Consider the following 23123-nt stretch of genomic DNA (forward strand, 5'->3'; position numbering starts at 1 on the left):
TTTCCAACATGTTTGGCTGGCGAGGTCCTTCAAAAATTATCTGAAAGTGTACCATGAGATTTAGATTTCTGTTTTGCTTATTTGGTCCATTTTGTTACTAAACTATTAACACTTCTATTTTGGAGAGCATTCTTGCTCTGCAGCATTTTTCAACGTGTTCCTAAAACTTTTCCACCATATCTCAATGATCCTCTATGGAAATAAACTCCACTGCAATGGTAACCCATATTAGTCATCTGACAACTACTGTACAACCCATATAATCCAGGGCTTGTAAGCATTTCATTATGGGGAACACAACATTGAGAACACAACTTACGTAAACTGTCCCCCATGGTGATAATAGCCCGTTTGTTCAGGTCTGGATCGGACATCTGGTTGGACAGCATCACGGCCAAATGAGGTCTCCAGTCTCCCCATTTTGTATCCCCACTGCACTAATGTATGGAAAATTAAAATGGAACATTAGAAGCAAAGATTCAAACAAACATGAACGACACAGTACATATGGAACCCAGTCTAAACATTGGACCGTACTCTAGAACTTTCCAGCTTCATAAAGGGGTGTAACTTGAGGGGGTTCCGAGGGTGCAGTCACATCAGGGGCCAGCAGCCTTAGGGGGCCCATAAGTACTGGCATCAGTAGTGAGATTGCAGCTTCCATCTGGCCCATAGGCCAAGGAGACCCACAGATTACCCCAACCGCACTAAGGTGGATTAAACTCCTTAGCACCCGTAACCATCACTATCAAGAATTCGAGGTAGGGGGCCCCGGACAAAAGATTGCACCGGAGCCAACAAGACTTTAGTCTAAGCTTCGCACCATACCAGAAGGCTCAAGGTCTACTCAGTAAACATGGTCTTACTTCTTCCAATCTGTATAAAACCCTCTGGTACAGAGGTGGGTGCTAAAGGTTGAACAGGATGGCATATGGATACGTTTAACTCAATAGAAGTGAGAAAGGGGGATATCGTCACTCCTTGGTAGAGACCACCATTTAGGTGTGTGGAGACTTATTAAGCCTTTAGCACTCCACTGTGCAAGGGTCCATGGGAAGAATATGCAAATCTGTCTTCCATGGCTTAATAAGTCTCCACACACCTATATGGTGGTCTCTCCCCAAGGAGTGATGATATCCCCCTAACCTTGTCTAAGCCTCTCACCTCTAACAGGTTAGTCTTCTCTACACCGGCCTGACGAGATGCAATAACATCGAAATGGCCGTCCTCGGTTGAGAGACTATACCTGGTAATAATCCCAGCATCATTGCAAAACAAAGGCCTCTTGGAAGGTCGAGCATGATGTTAAAGGGAGCAGCCTCTATTGGGCTATATCACTGAGATTCTGACTTCCTAATTACATCAGGGAAGACAGGCTTGCACATTCCAGTGAGCGCCCTCTATTGGTTTGCAACACTGAGGCACCTGACTTCCTAATTCCATCATGGAAGACAGATTTGCATATTCTTCCCATAGAAGTGAGAAACTCAATTTCGGAAGGAATAACCCTTTATTTCCTTTACTCTAGTAATACTGGTATACAGCTAAACCAATGTCTACTTTACCATGCCTTTGGTTACAAATATTGGTGCATAAAGAAGGTCTTGTAAGGATATTGGGTCATGCGCGAGCTCATATTCCTCACTTCATAATTATGGCTAATGTTCCAATTTTTGTGAGAGGAAAGTTAATGAAGTGACCTTTTTTGTTTTCGAAGGATTCTTAAGCAATGTCTGTTTTTCAAATGACCATGGAAACCTTTTGGCTTCACTTCTACTGTGTTTACCATCTGTGCTCCAATGTACTTTAAGGAACAACTGTGTTATCTGCAGTAACCTGCCAAGTAACTGTAATTAAGGAGCATTTCTATCACCCTGGGGTTTCTCAAAATTTGGTGCCTGGCACACACACATGTTCTTTACTTTGCCTTATTGAAGGCCAGAACTCTTTATTTCTCTACATTATTTTTGTTTCTGAAAGGGATCTATGTCCAAGATTTCATATAATCATCATTAAAAGTGAAAACAGATTTGTTTCCTATAAACAAACATTCGTACAGTCATATATTTCAGAATAGGTTTCCAAATCCTCCCCTCCAAGTGATTGTCTAAGGGTGCATTCACACTGAGTAAACGCTAGCTTATTCTGAACGTAAAACACGTTCAGAATAAGCGGCGTCTAAAGCAGCTCCATTCATTTCTATGGGAGCGGGGATACGAGCGCTCCCCATAGAAATGAATGGGCTGCTTCTTTCACTCCGTGCAGTCCCATTGAAGTGAATGAGGAGTGCCGGCGTGTACGCTCCGGCATGAGCAGAGCTTGCCGTATACGCCGGCACTCCCCATTCACTTCAATGGGACTGCACGGAGTGAAAGAAGCAGCCCATTCATTTCTATGGGGAGCGCTCGTATCCCCGCTCCCATAGAAATGAATGGAGCTGCTTTAGACGCCGCTTATTCTGAACGTGTTTTACGTTCAGAATAAGCTAGCGTTTACTCAGTGTGAATACACCCTAAGAAGGTCACTCTTGTAAAAGTAAAACAAAAACACATATATGGCTTGTTCTGATAGTTTAAGAAGTATAATAACCCTGAAGAGTCACGAAGGAACCTATAAGAAATGACTGCCTGGCTGACATAATGAAATGCTGGCAAGAGCATGTGTGAAAAGTGGCACATGCAAAATAATAGGCACTTAGGTTCTATTCATGCTACAATTTTACTATAATATTAGGGGTTTTGTTTAATATTTGTTAACAATAATATCCATATAGGTTTTTATATATGTTGAAGGGTGTCTGGTCATCCATCTTTATAAATCATATAACCTATATATCACAGAGCTCAGCTTCTCTCCTCTATCATATAACCCTATATATCACAGAGCTCGGCTTCTCTCCTCTATCATATAACCCTATATATCACAGAGCTCAGCTTCTCTCCTCTATCATATAACCTATATATCACAGAGCTCAGCTTCTCTCCTCTATCCTATAACCCTATATATCACAGAGCTCAGCTTCTCTCCTCTATCCTATAACCCTATATATCACAGAGCTCAGCTTCTCTCCTCTATCATATAACCCTATATATCACAGAGCTCAGCTTCTCTCCTCTATCATATAACCCTATATATCACAGAGCTCAGCTTCTCTCCCTCTATCATATAACCCTATATATCACAGAGCTCAGCTTCTCTCCTCTATCCTATAACCCTATATATCACAGAGCTCAGCTTCTCTCCTCTATCCTATAACCCTATATATCACAGAGCTCAGCTTCTCTCCTCTATCATATAACCCTATATATCACAGAGCTCAGCTTCTCTCCTCTATCATATAACCCTATATATCACAGAGCTCAGCTTCTCTCCTCTATTATATAACCCTATATATCACAGAGCTCAGCTTCTCTCCTCTATCATATAAACTATATATCACAGAGCTCAGCTTCTCTCCTCTATCATATAACCCTATATATCACAGAGCTCAGCTTCTCTCCTCTATCATATAAACTACAGTATATATCACAGAGCTCAGCTTCTCTCCTCTATCATATAACCCTATATATCACAGAGCTCAGCTTCTCTCCTCTATCATATAACCTATATATCACAGAGCTCAGCTTCTCTCCTCTATCATATAACCCTATATATCACAGAGCTCAGCTTCTCTCCTCTATTATATAACCCTATATATCACAGAGCTCAGCTTCTCTCCTCTATCATATAACCTACAGTATATATCACAGAGCTCAGCTTCTCTCCCTCTATCATATAACCCTATATATCACAGAGCTCAGCTTCTCTCCTCTATCATATAACCCTATATATCACAGAGCTCAGCTTCTCTCCTCTATCATATAACCTATATATCACAGAGCTCAGCTTCTCTCCTCTATCATATAAACTATATATCACAGAGCTCAGCTTCTCTCCTCTATCATATAACCCTATATATCACAGAGCTCAGCTTCTCTCCTCTATCATATAAACTACAGTATATATCACAGAGCTCAGCTTCTCTCCTCTATCATATAACCCTATATATCACAGAGCTCAGCTTCTCTCCTCTATCATATAACCTATATATCACAGAGCTCAGCTTCTCTCCTCTATCATATAAACTACAGTATATATCACAGAGCTCAGCTTCTCTCCTCTATCATATAACCCTATATATCACAGAGCTCAGCTTCTCTCCTCTATCATATAACCCTATATATCACAGAGCTCAGCTTCTCTCCTCTATTATATAACCCTATATATCACAGAGCTCAGGTTATCATATACCATATATAGAGATGGGTGAACCAATTTGTAATGAGCTGAGTTTGAAGACTCCAGTACAGACAGGTAAGAGGGAGAAGCTCCTGGTACCAGACAGTGACAGTGAGAAGAAGGGACAAACATAAATAATCTCAGACAGAAATTTAATTTATATAGCTATTTATCTTTAATTGTAATATAAAAATTAGAATAAACAGAGAAGATTAATGGAAGAAGTGCTATTATATTTTTGAATATTTGTGAAATTTTGAGGCTTAGTGTTCCTGTAAGAACCATCTGTTTGCATTTCCTTAGCTGTTCATGTTTTCCAAACAATACTTTACAGTTTATATAGGTTACTGGACTGACACTTGACTAAAATTGTGCATACCCTCCTTTGATACTATCGTACTATTTGAGCGACAGGAGGCAGAAAACAGAACTGAGACATCTTCCCATCCTCATACCCAGTGCGAAAATGGAAGGATCTGGATCATTGCACAGAGAATTAAAATGTCAGAAAATCTCCTTTTGTGATATCGAGCACTTCCAGTCCAGTGTAGCTATTATTATCTTTCCATATCATGGCTCGATTTTTCAACAGGTCGTTGGATATCAGGCAGTACAATCGGGTGCATGTGGCAAACATTAGTCGGTAAAATGTAATGAATACTTACGGTGGCAGCTTGGGGTATGCGACCGGCCATTAGCTGAAACAGGGTTTGTAATGGGTCATTGACAGCCAAAGTACTGGTAAATCTGAAAACAGCAACAAAACCATCATTAATACTCAATCATTAGTCTTACTAAAGAGGAAATGGAACGAGATGGAGCCTGCTGTGAGGCTTAGGCTATCTGAAGGTAATGTTTGATCAATTCCCACCCGGAATGTTATGTTTATTCAATAATTTGCTGTACAGTCAATGCCCGATCAATTACATTCCCTACAAGTAATGAGTGACCTCCTCCAACTAGATTCTTTACAAGTAATCGCCAGTCTTAGCGCCCGCTTCCCCTCTTGTCTAATTATAAGAATTTCCTACGATCGTCTCCGCAGGACAACCTAATCCCTTCCCCTTTTGCCGCTATTAAATTACGATTCATAATAACGCTTTCCTGTCTGTGGCTGTTAGGAAGATAAGGAGGATAAGAGATCAGATAAAAGGACATTTACCTCGCCATTACCCAGCTGTAGGTCCGAGAATCCATCTTGCTGGAGAGAAACAAAGCGTGTCCCCAAAGCTGGCTTTTCATCGCCCAATCGAGGGCCTCCTTAAGAATAAAACATGACATATTAGCAACGAAAGTGAAAAATGTTTCAAGGGATGAGGGGTGAACCATGGCTTTCTGCCGCCTGATGCAGACGTCAGAAAACCGCCCTTCCCCCGGAGGAGGGGGCGGGGCCGAGCGGAGGGGGCGGGGCCGAGCGGAGCGATCGTCTTTAGCAGGCAGAGAGCAGGCAGGGAGAGAACCTGCTCTCTGCCTGAGCGTCAGGGGCGGCCCCCCCAATCCACCGCTCAGTGACAGTGACCCTAAGCCAGTCCAGGACAGCTTGTTCTGGACTGGCTTAGGTCAGCAAAAATGCCGCCCTCCCTGTGGCCCTGGCATAGCGCCGCCTGAAGCGGTCGCTTCAGGTCGCCTCATGGGTGGTGCGGCACTGCAAGGGATGAACAAGAGGGACAGCATTGACAGAGAGTATGAGTTGGAAGACGCATGTAGGAAACCTGGATCCGATAGGCTGCTATGTATAGCTACAGCTTCGTAGCCAAAATGGCACACAAAAAGAGAGAGTAGCCATAATGGTTAAATGAAGTGTTGCGCTGTTTGACGACTAGAAACAATGAAGAAATATACCCGACATGTATTTTATGAGTCCAGTGTATTCATGAGTAGAGCACTACCCCTGCCCCCCGCACCTCCGACTAAGTATATAGTATACGGTCAACCACTGCCCCAAGGGGTGAGAGGAGTTGGGGAGGGACAGGGGATCATTCTCCTCACATATACACCAAATTCTTAGACTATAGGGCTGATTTATCATGGCTTTTGCTCCAGAAAACTGACATACAAGCCGTGAAATTTTGCACAAAGTTTGACTTTTTAAGATCTCTGCCCCGCACACCACTTTCCTGAAAGGAGGCATGATGGGGCTATCAAATTCACTTTCATGATGGCGTAGATTTCTCTTTAGGCGCACAGAGCCCAGAAAATAATCTTAAATTAGGGCATAGTGTGATGTACGTCATAAATTAGGTGCAAACTCCGGGGAGGGCCAGGAATTGCCAAGACTGGAGTGGAAAACATCAGTCTTGATACATCAGTGCCTATGTACACAGTGTATTTTTTGAGCACTCCTAGTAGGCAAATAACCCAACATGCACCATTTTGGAAATGTTACACTGATATTCACTGGACTGACTAACTACCTGAGACGTATGGGAGCTTCCCAACTCTTTCCACACAGATGGACCAGAAGGAAAGAAGGATCAAGCATGTTGGATTTGAACGCCTGATCCTTTTTGTTCTCAGGGCAAGTAAGCCGACTCCGGCCCTGACAGCGGTTTACTCCTGTCCCCCCGCTTCATGCACACCATGCGTGTGTTTAGGGGAGCGGAGGTGGCAACTCATCCAATCGCTAGTGAAGGTGTTTGGGCAACTATAGCTCTCCAGTTTCAAACAGGTCCCTTAACACTAAAAATAACCAAAATTAGGTAATCCAACCTTGCAAACTACTAGGCATAAATAGTTAAAAATCAAAAGTTTATAGGCATGTGTCCCCAACTGAAGAGTGGATGGAAGAGAACAAGACGTAAAGATTATCAGAGTCTTCTCAGGAGCAGAGAGAATTCATAAGCCAGAGATGGAAGAAGGAGCAGGAACCCTGAAAAGTACAGAATAGTAAAGTAAGTGAATATTGTGTCAAGTAAGGCAGGTCATTACCAGTTCCAGAAGTCAAAATCAAGATAGATTAGTTAGATAGATAGATAGATAGATAGATAGATAGATAGATAGATAGATAGGAGATAGATAGATAGATAGATAGATAGATAGATAGATAGGAGATAGATAGATAAATAGATAGATAGATAGATAGATAGGAGATAGATAGATAGATAGATAGATAGATAGATAGATAGATAGATAGATAGATAGATAGTAGATAGATAATAGATAGATAGAAAGATAGATAGATAATAGATAGATAGATAGATAGATAGATAGATAGATAGATAGATAGGAGATAGATAATAGATAGATAGATAGATAGATAGATAGATAGATAGATAGATAGATAATAGATAGATAGGAGATAGATAGATAGATAGATAGATAGATAGATAGATAAATAGGAGATAGATAGATAGATAGATAGATAGATAGATAGATAGATAGGAGATAGATAATAGATAGATAGATAGATAGATAGATAGATAGATAGATAGATAGGAGATAGATAATAGATAGATAGATAGATAGATAGATAGATAGATAGGAGATAGATAGATAGATAGATAGATAGATAGATAGATAGATAGATAGATAAATAGGAGATAGATAGATAGATAGATAGATAGATAGATAGATAGATAGGAGATAGATAATAGATAGATAGATAGATAGATAGATAGATAGATAGGAGATAGATAATAGATAGATAGATAGATAGATAGATAGATAGATAGGAGATAGATAGATAGATAGATAGATAGATAGATAGATAGAACGTAAGAAGTTAACTTTAAGGTTTGAAATAAAAAAAAAATATAACGTTGATGTCATCAATGAAGACTAACCGTCAACGGGTCAACGTATATCAAAGTAGAAAACTCAAGTTGAGTCTCGAGAAGAACATCAGCTGAAGAAGACCAGCTTCGTTCCAAAATTAGAACGCAGCCAAGAACAGAAGTGTAAGAGTTAACAAAGCGGACAGTGGTCTTAAGAAAGTCTAAGGCACTAAGAGAGACTTCCACAACGTCACTAAAGAACATGAGGTCTACAGTGTAAAGTGGACAACTTGCTTTTTTTCGACCAAAGTAGAGCAGCTTGGTGAATTTTTCAACAGCGGTCCGTGTAGACGTTTCTGCAGTAGATGGGACCTCTCCGGTTAGAAGATCCACTTGTGCGCCATCAGGAATGAGAGGCGCTTCATCACCCAGAGAGATGAGCTCGCTGTACTCCTGCTCTTTTCGGTATCTCTCCCGCCTGCAGTCTTGAAGTAATAGATCAGCCAGATCAGTCCCAGCAATACACTAAAGAAAGAATAATCATGTGAAATAACAATGTCATAGTTCAGATAAATCTGTGACTGTAAAAAACGATAATATTTCTATCGGGGAAGCTGCACTGCAATAATAACTGAGCAGCCTTATTTATAAGAATACCGCTCTTTAGTTTTTGGTTTCTTTCTTGTGCAAAGAGAAAGCAAATGTTTTTCTAGGCTTTAAACAATAAACTAGATGGATCTTTAAAAGTTAAAAGTCAATGGGGTAGATTTATGAAGATTGGCGTTTTCAACGGTGGAGGGTGCGCCGCATTTATGACGAGGAACACGCCTTATAGTAAATCAGGGCCCTGGGATCACAATGAAATCTACTAGCTCATAGATCTCAGGCATCAAACAATGGACATATGAATACACTCATTCACTATCATTGTGTTTAAGATGACTCTATGACACATAGACATCACAGGTCGTTTTTTTACTAAATCGATGCTGAAGCTACATTGGGGCTTTCTATCACAACCAAATAACTTTGTTCGCATCAGTACATGTCAGTACTTCTCTATATATGTCCTTCATGGCTCAGGAGCTGTTACTGAGTAGCAGAGACACAGAGCAGATTCTCCTCTTCTGACTGTATGCAGTGTATGGCAACTAGTCTCCAAACACCAGCTCAGAGAGAACTGCAGACTACAAACAGAGCCTGCAAAAAATTCCAAAATATAACTTCTATAATGTCCAGCTATAACAATTTCCCCTGTGATTGATCTATGCAAAATTTGTTAAAAAGTTAGGTATGCTTTAATGCAAGTATAGTAGAGGTAACTAAGCAAACTAAAATAGAAATATATCTATTCTGTTCCAATTTATAACCTTCATACAGAATGAAAATGAAGAGGATCAATTTTAATATATTCAGTTGCAAAATCAAAAAGTTGCACCAGTACTCTGCTAGTACCAAATACTATTTTATATAAGGATACATGAATATGAGGTTCTTGGTACTTTTTACATTTTGATAAAACTGTAACTGTAAGTCTATCTGTGAGGCGACCTCTGTTAGGTGGTCCCTACACTAAAATGACTCACCTCTCTTAGGGCCTTGGTCTCCACGAATTAAGAACAAATGTGTTTTTGCAACCATATCATGTCCTACATACACCACAAACAGCCTCCTGTCTCTGGACCTGTAGCCTCTCAATGTATAGGGGAGTGTAGCTCACCAATGTTATGCTGTACTTAAAATCAGCCTGATGGGTGGTGTCCATGAACCAAAATGGAGGTCAGCAATGGCTTATTTGCAGCAGGTGGTGCTGTGCCTGTGGGGTGGCGCAGAGCCCTGTGGGATTGATCTGGCGGCAGGGGTGTTGCTGGATCACTGGGTCGCTTCCCCTGTGGGCACAGCATTGTGGTGTTGGTGGTTGCTGTGCAGCGCCGCACCCAGTAGAGTAGGAAATCACTAAAAAGAGGTCGCTAGTGGACTTATACACCTTGATCAATATGTATACTAAGAACCTCATGTTCAGTATTGTAGAATTTGCTAAGAAACACAAGATCAATGTATAAGACTGGGATGTGCGGTCTCTTTTTGGGTATTTGAAGCAATGCTCTTATTGCTAGCACCAATTGTATTGCAGCCACAGTAACGTTCACCTGCATTTCTTGTTCACATTGTTTGGCAGTGTGAGCAGTTTTTCTGTGTTTTAATATATTCGTGTTCCTGGAGGCAAGGTTTTCAAGACGTTTCTTTCTATTCTATCTTACTGATACATCCAATAACATAGATTGTTGTAAATGACTTCCCTACGGGTTCCATGGACTCATCAGCATAAATAATTTAAGTTTATAAATTTTTAAAGGGACTCGGTCACTGTAACCCAGCCCTGCAGATAGATAGGTTAAGGCCACCTCTCGGCTCTTTAAGCCAATGGCGCTGCCCTCGTTGCTCCAAATAGCTCATTTGCATATTGACAAAAGCGGCAACATCTGGGAAATGGAGATAGCGATTCACAAGGGGAGGACACTGTTTGATTCAGGTGATCCTAACCTATCTATCTGCAGGACTGGGTTGATATACTGGTGACAGACACCCTTTAAGATGAAGTGTCCGGGGACACTTAACAATCCTTTAAATATGAACTAAACACTAAAGGATAGTTGGTTAAATTCTCCCGGTCTCTCCGCCACTGTAATACATAGAAAGCAATTAGCTACTACAAACCAGGACTCTTGGCTGAAAACCACATGCCTAAAAGCAATCTGCATAATGTTAATTAAGAAAAACCATATTTACATAATATATGATCGACCGCGCTATAAATGTATGTTGAAACAGCACTCCATGGATGTAGCACAGTGACATTTGTTCATTGCTAATGCAAGGCAGATTTGTAGTGTTGTGTTCCACGTACCCCATTCTGCCGACACATCTGCAACAGCACCTGCCATAGCAAAGCATTGTCGCGGCTCCTTGCACCCTGCGAGCGCAGGCACTGGCTCACATTCTGCTGGCAATAGTTCATTACATCTACTTTATGTAAATCCTCCCTGTAGGATGCCAAGACAGAAAGGAGAGATATTAGTCCACAGAGCATACCTACATTTCTGCTCATTAGGTGACTTCTTGTCAGTAGAAATTTGTCTTATTGGAATATAAGCACTCTAAGAAAAGTATACAAGATCTTTAAGAAGGACCCAATCCCTGAGACACATTTCATGCCAATTATTTCTCAACTTAGATGACGCAGGGCTTAGAATTGTATATACTGTATAATACTTAGCTTAGATACTTATTTGCATCATGTTTTTCCTTTTGGTCAAGGTTCTAGTAAGATGTGTAGTGAGCTGGACGCCATCTTGAGTATACAATATGCGTACCCATGTACCCAGGACCTGCACAGATCAGCCGACTAAAGGAGCTGAGACATTTGGACATATCAAGCAAAGTGCTGTGCTTGGAATGGCAGCTCACGTCCATTCATTGGGTTGGAACTGAGCTGCAGCATGGCCATGACTAATGGAAGGGATGTCAATGGCCTGAGAAAAGGAAGTGGAGGCGACCAAGCATCATAAGCTCTTTAGAGGGTACATCAAAAATATGGCTGCTTTCTTCTTCTGAGGAAGTGACATCACGTCCATTGGTCACATGGCCATGTGGCAGCTCAGTTCCATTCATTTTAAAGGGGTTGTGTAGGACTTCGAAAACATGGCTGATTTCTTCTTTTCAGGAAGTGGCATCAAGTCCATTGGTCACATATCCTTGCTGTAGCTTAGTCCAATTCATTTGAATGGGATAGAGATGTGGCGTTGCCATGTGACAAACGGGCGTGATGTCACTTAAGAAAGCAGCCATGTTTTCGAAGTCCTGCACAACCTCTTTAATGGGAGTAAGCTGTAACCTTGCCATGTGATCAACACACATGAGGTCACTTCCAGAGAATAAGAAAGAAGCCATGTTTTCTTATCTTGCACAACTCCTTTAAACAGCTGATCAGCAAGAGCCCCAGGGGACCAGCATGGGTCATCAATATCATAGTCCTTGGAAAACCCCTTTAACACTTTAACTCTTCATTTATTCGATAAGAAGCTCAACATAACAGTAAACTTTAGATAAGGAACAAATTCTGTCCAGTCCCTTGTGCACAATATTAACCCATTAGCTAGGACAGCATAAGCTTAGTGGGTGTAGGTGGGGTGTCCTTACATTGGTTCTGCCAACAGTTGTGCAATTGCTAATAAACAAAATCTGCCCTTCTTTATACTAGGCGTAAAAGGGTTATCCCACAAGATACGTTTACCATTTGGACAGCTGTTAAATCTATTATCGGTGGGGATTTAACCACTGAGACCCCCATGATCGCTAGAATGGGATCCGAGTCCCCTGTTCTGGAGACGTATGAGTAGAGCAGTGTTCATGCATGCACCCTACCACTCTAGTCAAGGCCTATGAAACTGAGGGGGATGACCAAGCACTAGCAACATCAGTACAGTAAACCTTCAGATAAGTGTTTTTGTGGTATAACCCCTTTAACCAGTGGTGTAACTAGGAATGGCAGGGCCCCATGGTGAACTTTTGACATGGGGCCCCCCCTTCCAACCGATGCTGAAGACCCCAAACGACTTCCCCCGCATTCCTGCCCTCACTATTATGCCCCATAGTGGCCCCTGCACACAACATTATACCCCATAGTGGCCCCTTCACCCAGTATTATGCCCCATTGTAGCCCCTTCACCCAGTATTATGCCCCTTCACCCAGTATTATGCCCGATTGTGGAACCCATGAACAATTATTATACTCTGGGGTCTTTTCAGACCCCAGAGTATAATAATCGGAGACCCAGGAGGGATACAAACATAAAAAAACACTGTTACTTACCTATCCCTGCTCTCCCCACTTATGAAGGCCATCTTCAATGACGTCCGGGACAACACATTACCCAAGGGCCTGCGTCGCAACACATAAGGACACAGGCCCCGGTCATGTGACGTCAGGGATATCACACAAGTAGGCCCAAAGCCTGCCTGGAGCCCGTAGAGGTAAGTAACACTGATTTTTTATGTTCTCTTACCTCTCCTGGGCCTCCAATCATTATACTTGGGGATCTGAAAAGACCCCTGAGTATAATAATAGTGCTTGTGGGGCCCGCGGCATCACTTATCAATCCCAGCCCCTGCCAGGATCAGTAAGTAAATAAGGCCCGTTACCGGCTAGAGTAACTCCAGCCGGTAACGGCCTATTACAAAAAAAAACAAAAAAACAGCGGTAGTGGCTGTCACCGGGCCCTAATGTCCCAGGCCCTGTGGCATCCGCTACCGCTGCTACCCCGGTAGTTACGCCCCTGCCTTTAACTGTACTGTAGTATGTACTAAACTCATATATGAACTAATCGACAGGTTCCCTTTAAGACGGATTTTTAGCTTTCCAAAAAATAATAATCATATATTGAAATTTTTCACTGTACAAAGACAAAACCATAGTCAATATTTCCTGATGATAAATAAACTGTAAAACAGCTTAAGACAGGAAAGTGTCACGTTTTCCCTACAATACACTAAGATGCGAAAATAAAGCGGTTACCGTCAATTTCTCTCCAAAAATGCTGAGCCGCATCTTAAAAATTTCAAAAGGTAATCATTTTTTGTAAGGATTAAGGATATGGGACCAATTATCTTTACAAAGTTCTAGATTCTTCTCTGGTTTTATTATAGATTACCTGCAGGCTTAGGACGGCTCAGGACGGTAGTGTTTGTATTGAATAGTAATGCTCCTGTTATGGGCATGCTTTGTTCTTTGGGGGAGGTGGGGGGCACATTATGTTGTCTGAGTTGAATTTTTTTTTTAGTTTATTGATTATTTTATTTATATACTTTCAATTACTTTTACTTTATTCTTATATTATGCATATGAGTTGTTAAGGAGTTGCTAAATGAGCAATTTTCCAGTAGCCACTGGGAGGAAGGGAAAGATAAGACAGTAAGACCTCTAAGACTGAACCCATCCCCAATCCCTGCCTATTTGCTGTAGGGGACAACTGGGCGACAGTCCCTTCCTATGATAAACGTGATAACACAGAACGCAGACAAGACAAACAACAACAAAGGGGAGGTCAGCTAGCCAAGGGGTTGGAAACAGTTGAGCAGCGAGGTACAGAGTCGGAGTACAAGAGAGTAGTCAGAAGAAAACCAATGGTCAGAATTATAAATACCAACAGCAAAGAGTATAAAGCCAGCACACACAAGACAATAGTAAGCACAAAGGTGAGGGTGAGAAAACAATATATAGGAAGAAAGAACCTGCCCCAGACTTGATTTTAAGACAGGTGGTCAATCACACAGGTAAGGCCAAGATTAACTATTTAAAGAGCAGAGGGAAACAAAGATGTAAGAGTTGGGTGTGTAGGAAAATCGATTTCAGAGGTGAGGGAATAGGACAGTGTTCAGACAGTAGAAGAAAAACCTAAAGCAAGAAATCATTGCCTGTAGCATGTGGCCAGAGGATGGTGCCGAAGTCCGAACAGGCAAGGATGTTACAGGTGTTTATACCGTAGTAATTTGTACTATCTTTGTTATGTCTCTTGTACTATTATTACGTAATCTTTAAATTACTTTTATTTTATCTTTTTATTTTACATTATTTTTCATAGCATTTTCTATTCTTGGTGTTATATCTCAAGCACTATGTGTTTTTGTTAGTTGTTTGGAGAAGTAGGTGCACATTATACTGTTAACCCTTTCCCGCCGATGGCATTTTTTGATTTTCGTTTTTCGTTTTTGACTCCCCTCCTTCTAAACCCCTTAACTTTTTTATTTCTCCGCTCCCAGAGCCATATGAGGTCTTAATTTTTGCGGGACAAATTTTTCTTGATGGTGCTACCATTAATTATTCTATATAATGTACTGGGAAGCAGGAAAAAAATTCAGAATGGGGTGGATTTGAAGAAAAAATGCATTTCTGCGACTTTCTTACGGGCTTTGGTTTGACGGCGTTCACTGTGCAGCCAAAATGACATGTCCCCTATATTCTGTGTTTCGGTACGGTTCCAGGGATACCAAATTTATATGGTTTTATTTACATTTTGACCCCTAAAAAAAATTCCAAAACGGTGTTAAATTTTTTTTTTCTAAAAGTCGCCATATTCCGACGGCCGTAACTTTTTTATACATAAGTGTACAGGGTGCATAGGGCGTCTTTTTTTGCGGGGCCGGGTGTACTTTTTAGTTCTACCATTTTCGGGAAATGTTATTGCTTTGATCACTTTTTATTCAAATTTTTATCAGAATCAAAACAGTGAAAAAACGGCGGTTTGGCACTTTTGACTATTTTTCCTGCTACGGCGTTTACCGAACAGGAAAAATATTTTTATAGATTTGTAGAGCGGGCGATTTCAGACGCGGGGATACCTAACATGTATATGTTTCACAGTTTTTAACTACTTTTATATTTGTTCTAGGGAAAGGGGGGTGATTTGAACTTTTAATACTTTTTATATTTTTTTATATTTTTTTTTTACTTTTTTTTATTTTTTTTTTGCATTTATCAGACCCCCTAGGGGTGTTGAACCCCAGGGGGTCTGATCACTAATGCAATGCATTACAATGCTAATGCATTGCAATGCATTGCAAAAAACTTGCAGACCGACTGGGAGCCTTTAACAAGGCTCCCGGCTGTCATGGCAACATGACGTCGGCCCTGGAGCATGCTCCAGGAGCCGGCGATCCCTGCCAAAATGGCGGCGCCCATGTGCCGCTGGGAAAATGGCGCCTCCGGCGCCTTTGACAGCAGCGCTGGAGGGGTTAATGCTTAAAGCAGTAGACACCCGGCGGCTATGACGGCCGCCCGGCTCCCGGGCGGTCGCCATAGTTACAGACCCGACACGCGCCGTACTATTACAGCGCATGTCGGGAAGGGGTTAAATTACAATTTCTTTTACTTTATTTTTATATTTGCAATACTTATTTATATCATTTTCTATTGCCGCTGTTATTTCTTAGGTACTATATCTTTAAGTGAGGTTGGGGTGCCCATTATTGTAACATCTTTGCCTGTTCGGGTCTCTGCACCACTCTCCGCTCACACACTGCAGAACAGGAGGCATGTTCAGTTATGATTTCCAGCTTTAGGTTCTTTTTGCGATATCTGAACTCTTTTCTATTCCCTCAGCTCTGGAATTTGTTTTTTATTGAACCCATCTCTTACACCTTGGTTTCCCTCTGCTCCTCAAATAGTTAATCTTAGCCATACCTGTGTGATTGACAACCTATCTGTCATTCAAGCCTGGGGCCGATTCTGGACTTCCTATAAACAGGTTATGAGCTCACACAGGTTTGCTGGTTATTGTGACTCTGTCTTGCTAAGCACTTCTCTTGCTATTGTATTGTATTTACTGACTTCTGACCTTTGGCTTTTCCTTTGACTTCTCTTTCGGATTATGATTTGGTACTGCTTTGTCTCTCTGGTTTGACCTCAGCTTGCTGACTCCTCTTCTTTGTTGTATTGTCTTGTCCTGTTCTATGTACACTTATCTAGAGAAGAGACTGTCGCCCAGTTGTCCCTGTCATTAGGATAATGAGGCAAGTAGGTAGGGACAGGGCTGGGCCGAGTTTAGGACTCATTGTCTTTGTCTTTCCTTCCGTCCCAGGTTTCAGCAGCATCACTGGAGAATTGCTCATCTGGTAATTTCCTTACAATTATATTGTAAGATTTGTTTTTTTTACTTTTACTTTATTTTTTATGTCAGAAATGCACTTCTGACGGTGAGGAGCTACGTTACCGCCACCGATAACTCTTCACCTGGGGGCACACATCGTGAAAGTCAATAGTGCGCTGAATTCAGCGCACTGTTGGCTCTCTAGCGGTGTATTAAACCGTTTGTGCCCCAGGAGGTGAAAGGTCCTCTTTAAGTTTCTTATTCTTCTTCCTTGTTCTCTATAGGAGGTGGGGTGCATATTATATTGATAGATTTTTTTACTTTATTTTTTATTTAACATACTTGATATCATTTTCTATTGTCTGTGTTCTTTCTTAAGTACTACGTCTTTGGGGGAGGTGGGGTATTCGCTATTATTTTTTTTACATGTTACATACGTGTTTACAGCTTTTTTGTTTTTCGGTGTTATGCATCTTGTACTCAGTCTTTGTCTTTTTCCGAGTTGTAGGAAGGAGCCGGGGGTGCACATTATATTATTCTCTTTCAATTACTATTACTTTTTTACTTTACTTTACATACTTGTTGTTTTTATCATATTGTATTGTCGGTGTTCCGTCTCATGTACTATGACTTTTTCTGAGTTGTATGGAGGAGAAAGGGCGCCCATTCTATTGTTATTTTTCAATTACTTTGCTTATTTTTTTACTTTACATACTTGTTTATAGCATTTTGTATTGTCGGTATTTTGTCTTTCCCACTATGTCTTTTTCTTCGTTCTTTGGGGGAGGGGGGGGGTGTGCACATTATATTGTTCGATTTCAATTCCTTTTGCTTTATTTTTTTCTTTTCCATGCTTGTTTATAGCATTTTGTATTGGCGGTGTTAAGTCTCTTGTGTTGTGTCTTGTTCTTTGTTCTTTGCCTTTTATTTGGCTGTCAGTGTCTCGTTGCTTATTGAGATAAACGCAATTAGCAAACATTTACAATCTCATTTCGCATATTTGCCCATTTGTTATGGTTTAGTCTCTAATTTTATTTTATGTTTTCATTATTTACTGGATAAGTGTTAAAACTCATCTGGTTCCATGCCAAAAATCCATTGTCAGAAATGTTTTATGGTCAGAATATCGGAGACGTGCCGAGAGTTGTTACAAGGAGATGATGATAATGATAATATAATGTATGAAATGAACAGAACACATGGAGAAGCTGTTTTCGGTTATAGACACTCATTACTTCGTTGAACTTAAGAAAACGGCATAATTAATTCTCTGCAACGATATCGCAACTGCATTTTAAGTATTGTATCGGGGGTTGATAATCCAAAACCGCAAAGTGTGATAAATATGTATTAACGGAACATCAAGAGGGGGCACATACTTTTTAAGCACAGCGTACTTTTGTATCAACATTGTACAATTCCAATAACCCGTACTGGAATAACTTAATGTTTGAGCGCCAGCGATATTTACGATGTAAAAACAGCAATTTTATATCATTCTGACACCGTTAACAAGACATGAATACAAAGAATATTCTGCGAGACGACATATAAATTTTAATATTAACAAATCATTATTTCATATCTGTTTCCGTACGCCGAGAGACAATCGAGGATTTCCCAAAAGTGTCTCTAATCTCTTAGTCCACACTGACACGGGCTATGTATCTAAGGAAGATCCCATTTACATGTATGTCTCCGAGAAAATGAGCCCACCGGGAGCTGAGCACGGGGAACGTCGGCAGAATTTATGAGCGTCGAGTTATTTGTGGCATTTTTAAAAAATATTAAAATTCTCTTCTTGATGCATTTTCGAGCAAAAAATCCCTTTTTTCCTTATATGTTTAAAGATGACCTTTTATGTCCTTGGGCACATGTGGCGTCGACTTTCCCATTATCTGCCCTGGGGCTATCGATATTGGTGCCGTTATTTTTGGCACCGATTTCTGCCCATTGTCGGAAAGGCGTTCCTGACTAGGGTTGAGATTTCAGGATCGATTTTAAAATCCGATTTCAGATCATTTTCCAGCCGATCGCAATTGTGAAATTTGCTCGATTGCTGATTGGAATCCGATCTTTTCCGATCCCTCAACCCTAGTCAATGCTTCTCTATGGGAAAAATCTCTTTTAGGGTTGAGCTGATCTTGAGATAACCTCCGACCTCAATCCCGCTGGAAAAGACTGGGATCGGAATTCCAATCGTGATCGTGAAATTTACTCGAACGCCAATCGGAATCCAATCTTTTCCGATCCTGATCGCTCAACCCTATTCTTGACAGTCTAGCTGGAACAGCTCAGCGTCATTCCTGGGTGGTAATGAGCGCCCCTCTGACAGTATAGGGTTATGGACAAGTACAGCCAGGAGAAGTGTTCATCACAGCCTAGCTAGACTATCCGGAACGCCATTTTGACAATGGGCAGAGATTGGTGTCAAAAATAACAGCACCGATATCAGCAGCCCCGGGGCACTTAACAGGAAAACTGATAGTGCGCTGAATTCAGCGCACTGTCCGCTTTCTAGCAGTATATAAAACCGCATCTGCAGGAGGACATGAAAGGTCCTCTTTAAGAATGATGTAAAAAAAAAAGTTTCGACATTTAAAGGGGATTTGCCATTACATATTTATTGCCTATCCAGATAATAGGGGACAAGTATCAGATCGCTGGGTATAGAATTTATTAGGACCCCCAGAGATCAAGAAAATGGGAGCCTGAATGGCCCCCTGCATCCTCTCCAAAAAATGAAGCACCAGTGCGTTTGCATGACTAGCACTCCGTTCACTGCCATGGGGCTGCCATGATAGAAGGACCCACAGATGGAACTAAAAACTCGAAACATATGTGTGTGGATGGGTCTCTCTCTCTTTTGGAGGAGATATTCTAACATGGCTTTGTTCTTAGATTATGTCACTGGGATTTGGGAAAACCAGGCATTGATCTGTAAGGAGTTCCCTTCCAAAGGTTGGTGCTAGAGCAACTACACTATGGCACAGAAAGTTAACTTGGCTCATTCAATGGCTTTTGTTCTGTTCTGTGAAAGTTATCTTGCTGCAAAAGGGTGCGGTAATAAGTATTCAAGCTGGTACCCCATACCCGTATATGAGTGGCATAAACCCTCTACACAGACATGGGAACCAACTGGAAGGTAATAACCCTCCTCTATAGTACAGTGGTGCATTTACGCATGGTGCAAATTTACACCTCGAACAAGTCCACTGCAAAAACTGCGGATTTTTATGCAGCCTGTAGATGTGGATTTGCTATGCCCTTAGTGCAAAAGCTGAACGTGCCGATTTTGCCGCAAATTTGTCGACAAACTTGTGTAAATCCACCCCAAAAAACAGGGCCTGGGGGCAACAGTATGCACTGGCAAGCTAAGTAGCCTGCTCCTCTAAGCTTGTCAAGCCGAGGGTTAAGTAAGAGTGCGGTCAGAGGCGGCCATGGATGGAAGTGCCAATATGAGAAGGGGGGAGGGGATTTAATGATATAAGGGCAGCTTTCCTTTATGTGCACCAGTCAGAAGTCAGACGTCGGCTTTCTCTTGCGTTTTATCACTAGTAATTTGTTTTGAATGAGATTTGTTATCTATAAAATTACCGTGTTAGCATTTTTTATCTTCGCCATATATTGTAATTTTGCGCTGTTTGATGTAATTTAGAATGATTATACCTTCAACTTCGCTGCTGCATTGTGACTTCTGTACGGTTATTATATCCAAAGCCACAAGACCTCAATCGTGTGCAGAACAATGGAATTAATGTGATCCCTTTTATTAACCACCTGGATACATTTTAGGGCTCGTTCACATCTGCGGCCCGGTCTCCGTACTTAGGTTTCCGTTTCCTGCCTAAAACACAGGCAGGATGCGGAAACCTGCAGGAGACTTTCTCACCCATTCATTTGAATGGGTGAGAAAGCTGTCCGGCCGTGCGCGGCGGTGAGCGTTTTGCGCTCTCCGCCGCGAAACCGGGTTTTATAATCCGGACACAGAGTCGGACATGCAGTACTCTGTGTCCGGATAAAAAAATCCGGTTTCGCGGCGGAGAGCGCAAAACGCTCACCACCACTCACGGCCGGACCCGGTCTATGGTTTCCGTCTTCTGGCATGCAGAAGACGGAAACCATAGAACGGAGACCCCAGACGCAGGTGTGAACCCAGCGTTAGCTGTTTTTAGGCTTTTAGATATATGTAATGTATTTATTAGGGGAAAAAATAATAAAATGAAATGTGACAATTACAAACTCTGATATAAAAGCCCATTAACAAATCCTCCATGTGAAAAGATACCAACTGCTGCAAAATGTCGTGAAGAAATCATTCCCAGCAGTGGTACCCCATAGCCAAATACATAGCCAATTTCCTTCATAGAATTAAAGGGAATGTGTCACCAAATAAATGAAGTTAAACCAAGTTTTTGGATAATTTAATCCAAAAAAATTCCATGACACTATCTATATTTAAAAAAACATACAATTTTCATTCTGACCACTAAACCTAATAATAGGCTGATACCTGTCATTTTTTTTGCAGCAGTCCCCTCATTTACATCATAGATGAAGTTACAATAGAAAATAACACTTCCACAGATAACACTACCGTAACATCCATGATGTTACAGCTTATCTTCACTTCCTCCCATAGACCTCAATGAGTCAACTTCAAACTATTGTTTCCTATGGCCATCCCTATGCCGTAAAGCGTATCACTAAATGTTGTTAAGGCCGGGGAAGCACATGCCGTAAATTATACCGTTACTGCAAAGCGAATGCCACTCACACATTGCAGAAAAACGTGCAGTGGAAATGTTGCGATTTCGGAAATCGTAACATGTCAATTATATCTAAGGATACACCGGCGGTTTCCCTATAGGTATAATGGAAGAAGGAATTCTGCAGCGGAAACCTCTGCAGACTTTCTGCGAAAAGTGCTGTGGGAAAAACCGTGAGTAGTTTTCCGCCACGTTTTTCCGGCTCTGAGTTTTCACAGCGGCCCGCTACATGGAGCCTTAGCCTAACAGAGCACAGGAGAAATTCAGGGAAGATGGCAGCCCCTATAATCATATATAGATAATACAATAACAAACAATTAAATAATCAAATTTTTAATTTAAATTTAAAAAGTGATAAATTTGGTCTATCTGGTTTAAATTTAAAAAAAAAATTAAAAATTTGGTGATACCTTCCCTTTAAGAGGCCTTTATTGGGGAAATGACTGGTTTACAGGGATCAAAGCGACCATACACATCTATGGAGGTGTCCGTCCTTGGGTCGGGTCACGCATTTAGTCTGATACCAATGTAATTTATGTTCCCGGATATTTTCGTTTTGCGAACAGCTATATGAATGTATTCTCTGCCATCATTTACCTCTGCACAGGACCTGGGAATCCTCTCATCTCCTCCTGTTCCCGAGTATCATGAAGGAGAATCTACAGACAAAGCACAGAAGTCACAGTCAAAAGATGCAAATGTACAGAATTAGGCCAAAGCAAATGCACAGGCCTAAGAGCCAAAATAATGGATTTATGAAATCTACGGTTGGTAGAGAAACCATGACCGATGATAGTCAAAGGGTTTTTCTAAATGTGTTAGAAAACTGGGACCACTCCCCAATTCAACAACACCGCGAGACTGGGGAAATGTCCTCGATTATCAAGTTATGGCCAATTACTCTCCATTGACAATATGCGGCTGTCTGAGCTGGAAACCATGTATAATCAGATCATGCAGAATTCTGAATGCAGCTCTGAAGGAGGATGGGCTGAGAAAGGTTGGAAAGAATTAATAGAAGATAAGCAAAGAAATATATTGCAAGGCTCTTCCACTTTTTCTGTAGATTTTCTTAGGATTCAGGAAGGAATTTGGCTCAGATTGAGATGGAATCCACCTCAAACTTAATGCAAGTTTCCTCCATTTGAACTCAACTTAAGTCCTCATGCGTATGACCGTTAATGTGCTAACCATGTTTTTCACACCCAGCAAACTGACCCTTTCATTTCTATGGCTCCATACACAGGACGGTGTATTTTTACAGTCCGATGAATGGGGCTGTGAGCCCGGGGCAAAACGCAAATCAAATCAAATCAAACAGGCTTTATTGGCACGTCCAAATAGATATTTGGCATTGCCAAAGCTAGTAAAGTGTGGTGTTGAGTTGGAGTCAGGGAGTGGTGGATATGGTGGGGTGGTTGATTTGGGGTTTAACAGTCCGTGGAGTCTCATCTTCCTCTTAGTTGGTGGTCTCTATATGGGGAGGTGGGGTGAGTGGTTTTGGGTATAACAGTCCGTGGGGTCTCATCTTCCTCTTAGTTGGTGGCCGCTATATGGGGAGGTGGGGTGGGGTGGGTGGTTTGGGGTATAACAATCCGTGGGGTCTCATCTTCCTCTTAGTTGGTGGCCGCTATACGGGGAGGTGGGGTGGGGCGGGTGGTTTGGGGTATAACAGTCCATGGGGTCTCATCTTCCTCTTGTTTGGTTTCCTCACAACA

The 23123-nt window shown here is 41.4% G+C and overlaps 1 protein-coding gene across 1 annotated transcript in view; it reads right to left on the minus strand.

Moving 5' to 3' along the window:
* SEC16B (SEC16 homolog B, endoplasmic reticulum export factor) overlaps positions 1-23123 on the minus strand; it is a 144123-nt gene that overhangs the window by 102825 nt on the left and 18175 nt on the right. Inside the window, exons 9-14 of the mRNA XM_075287463.1 lie at positions 22003-22064; positions 10900-11035; positions 8286-8516; positions 5441-5538; positions 4944-5025; positions 320-437 (exon numbers count right to left, since the gene is read on the minus strand). Coding sequence (XP_075143564.1) covers positions 320-437; positions 4944-5025; positions 5441-5538; positions 8286-8516; positions 10900-11035; positions 22003-22064 — 727 coding nt within the window. The remainder of the gene's footprint in view (positions 1-319; positions 438-4943; positions 5026-5440; positions 5539-8285; positions 8517-10899; positions 11036-22002; positions 22065-23123) is intronic.

Source organism: Leptodactylus fuscus, chromosome 9 (genome assembly GCF_031893055.1).
Source record: "Leptodactylus fuscus isolate aLepFus1 chromosome 9, aLepFus1.hap2, whole genome shotgun sequence".
Lineage (NCBI taxonomy): Eukaryota > Metazoa > Chordata > Amphibia > Anura > Leptodactylidae > Leptodactylus > Leptodactylus fuscus.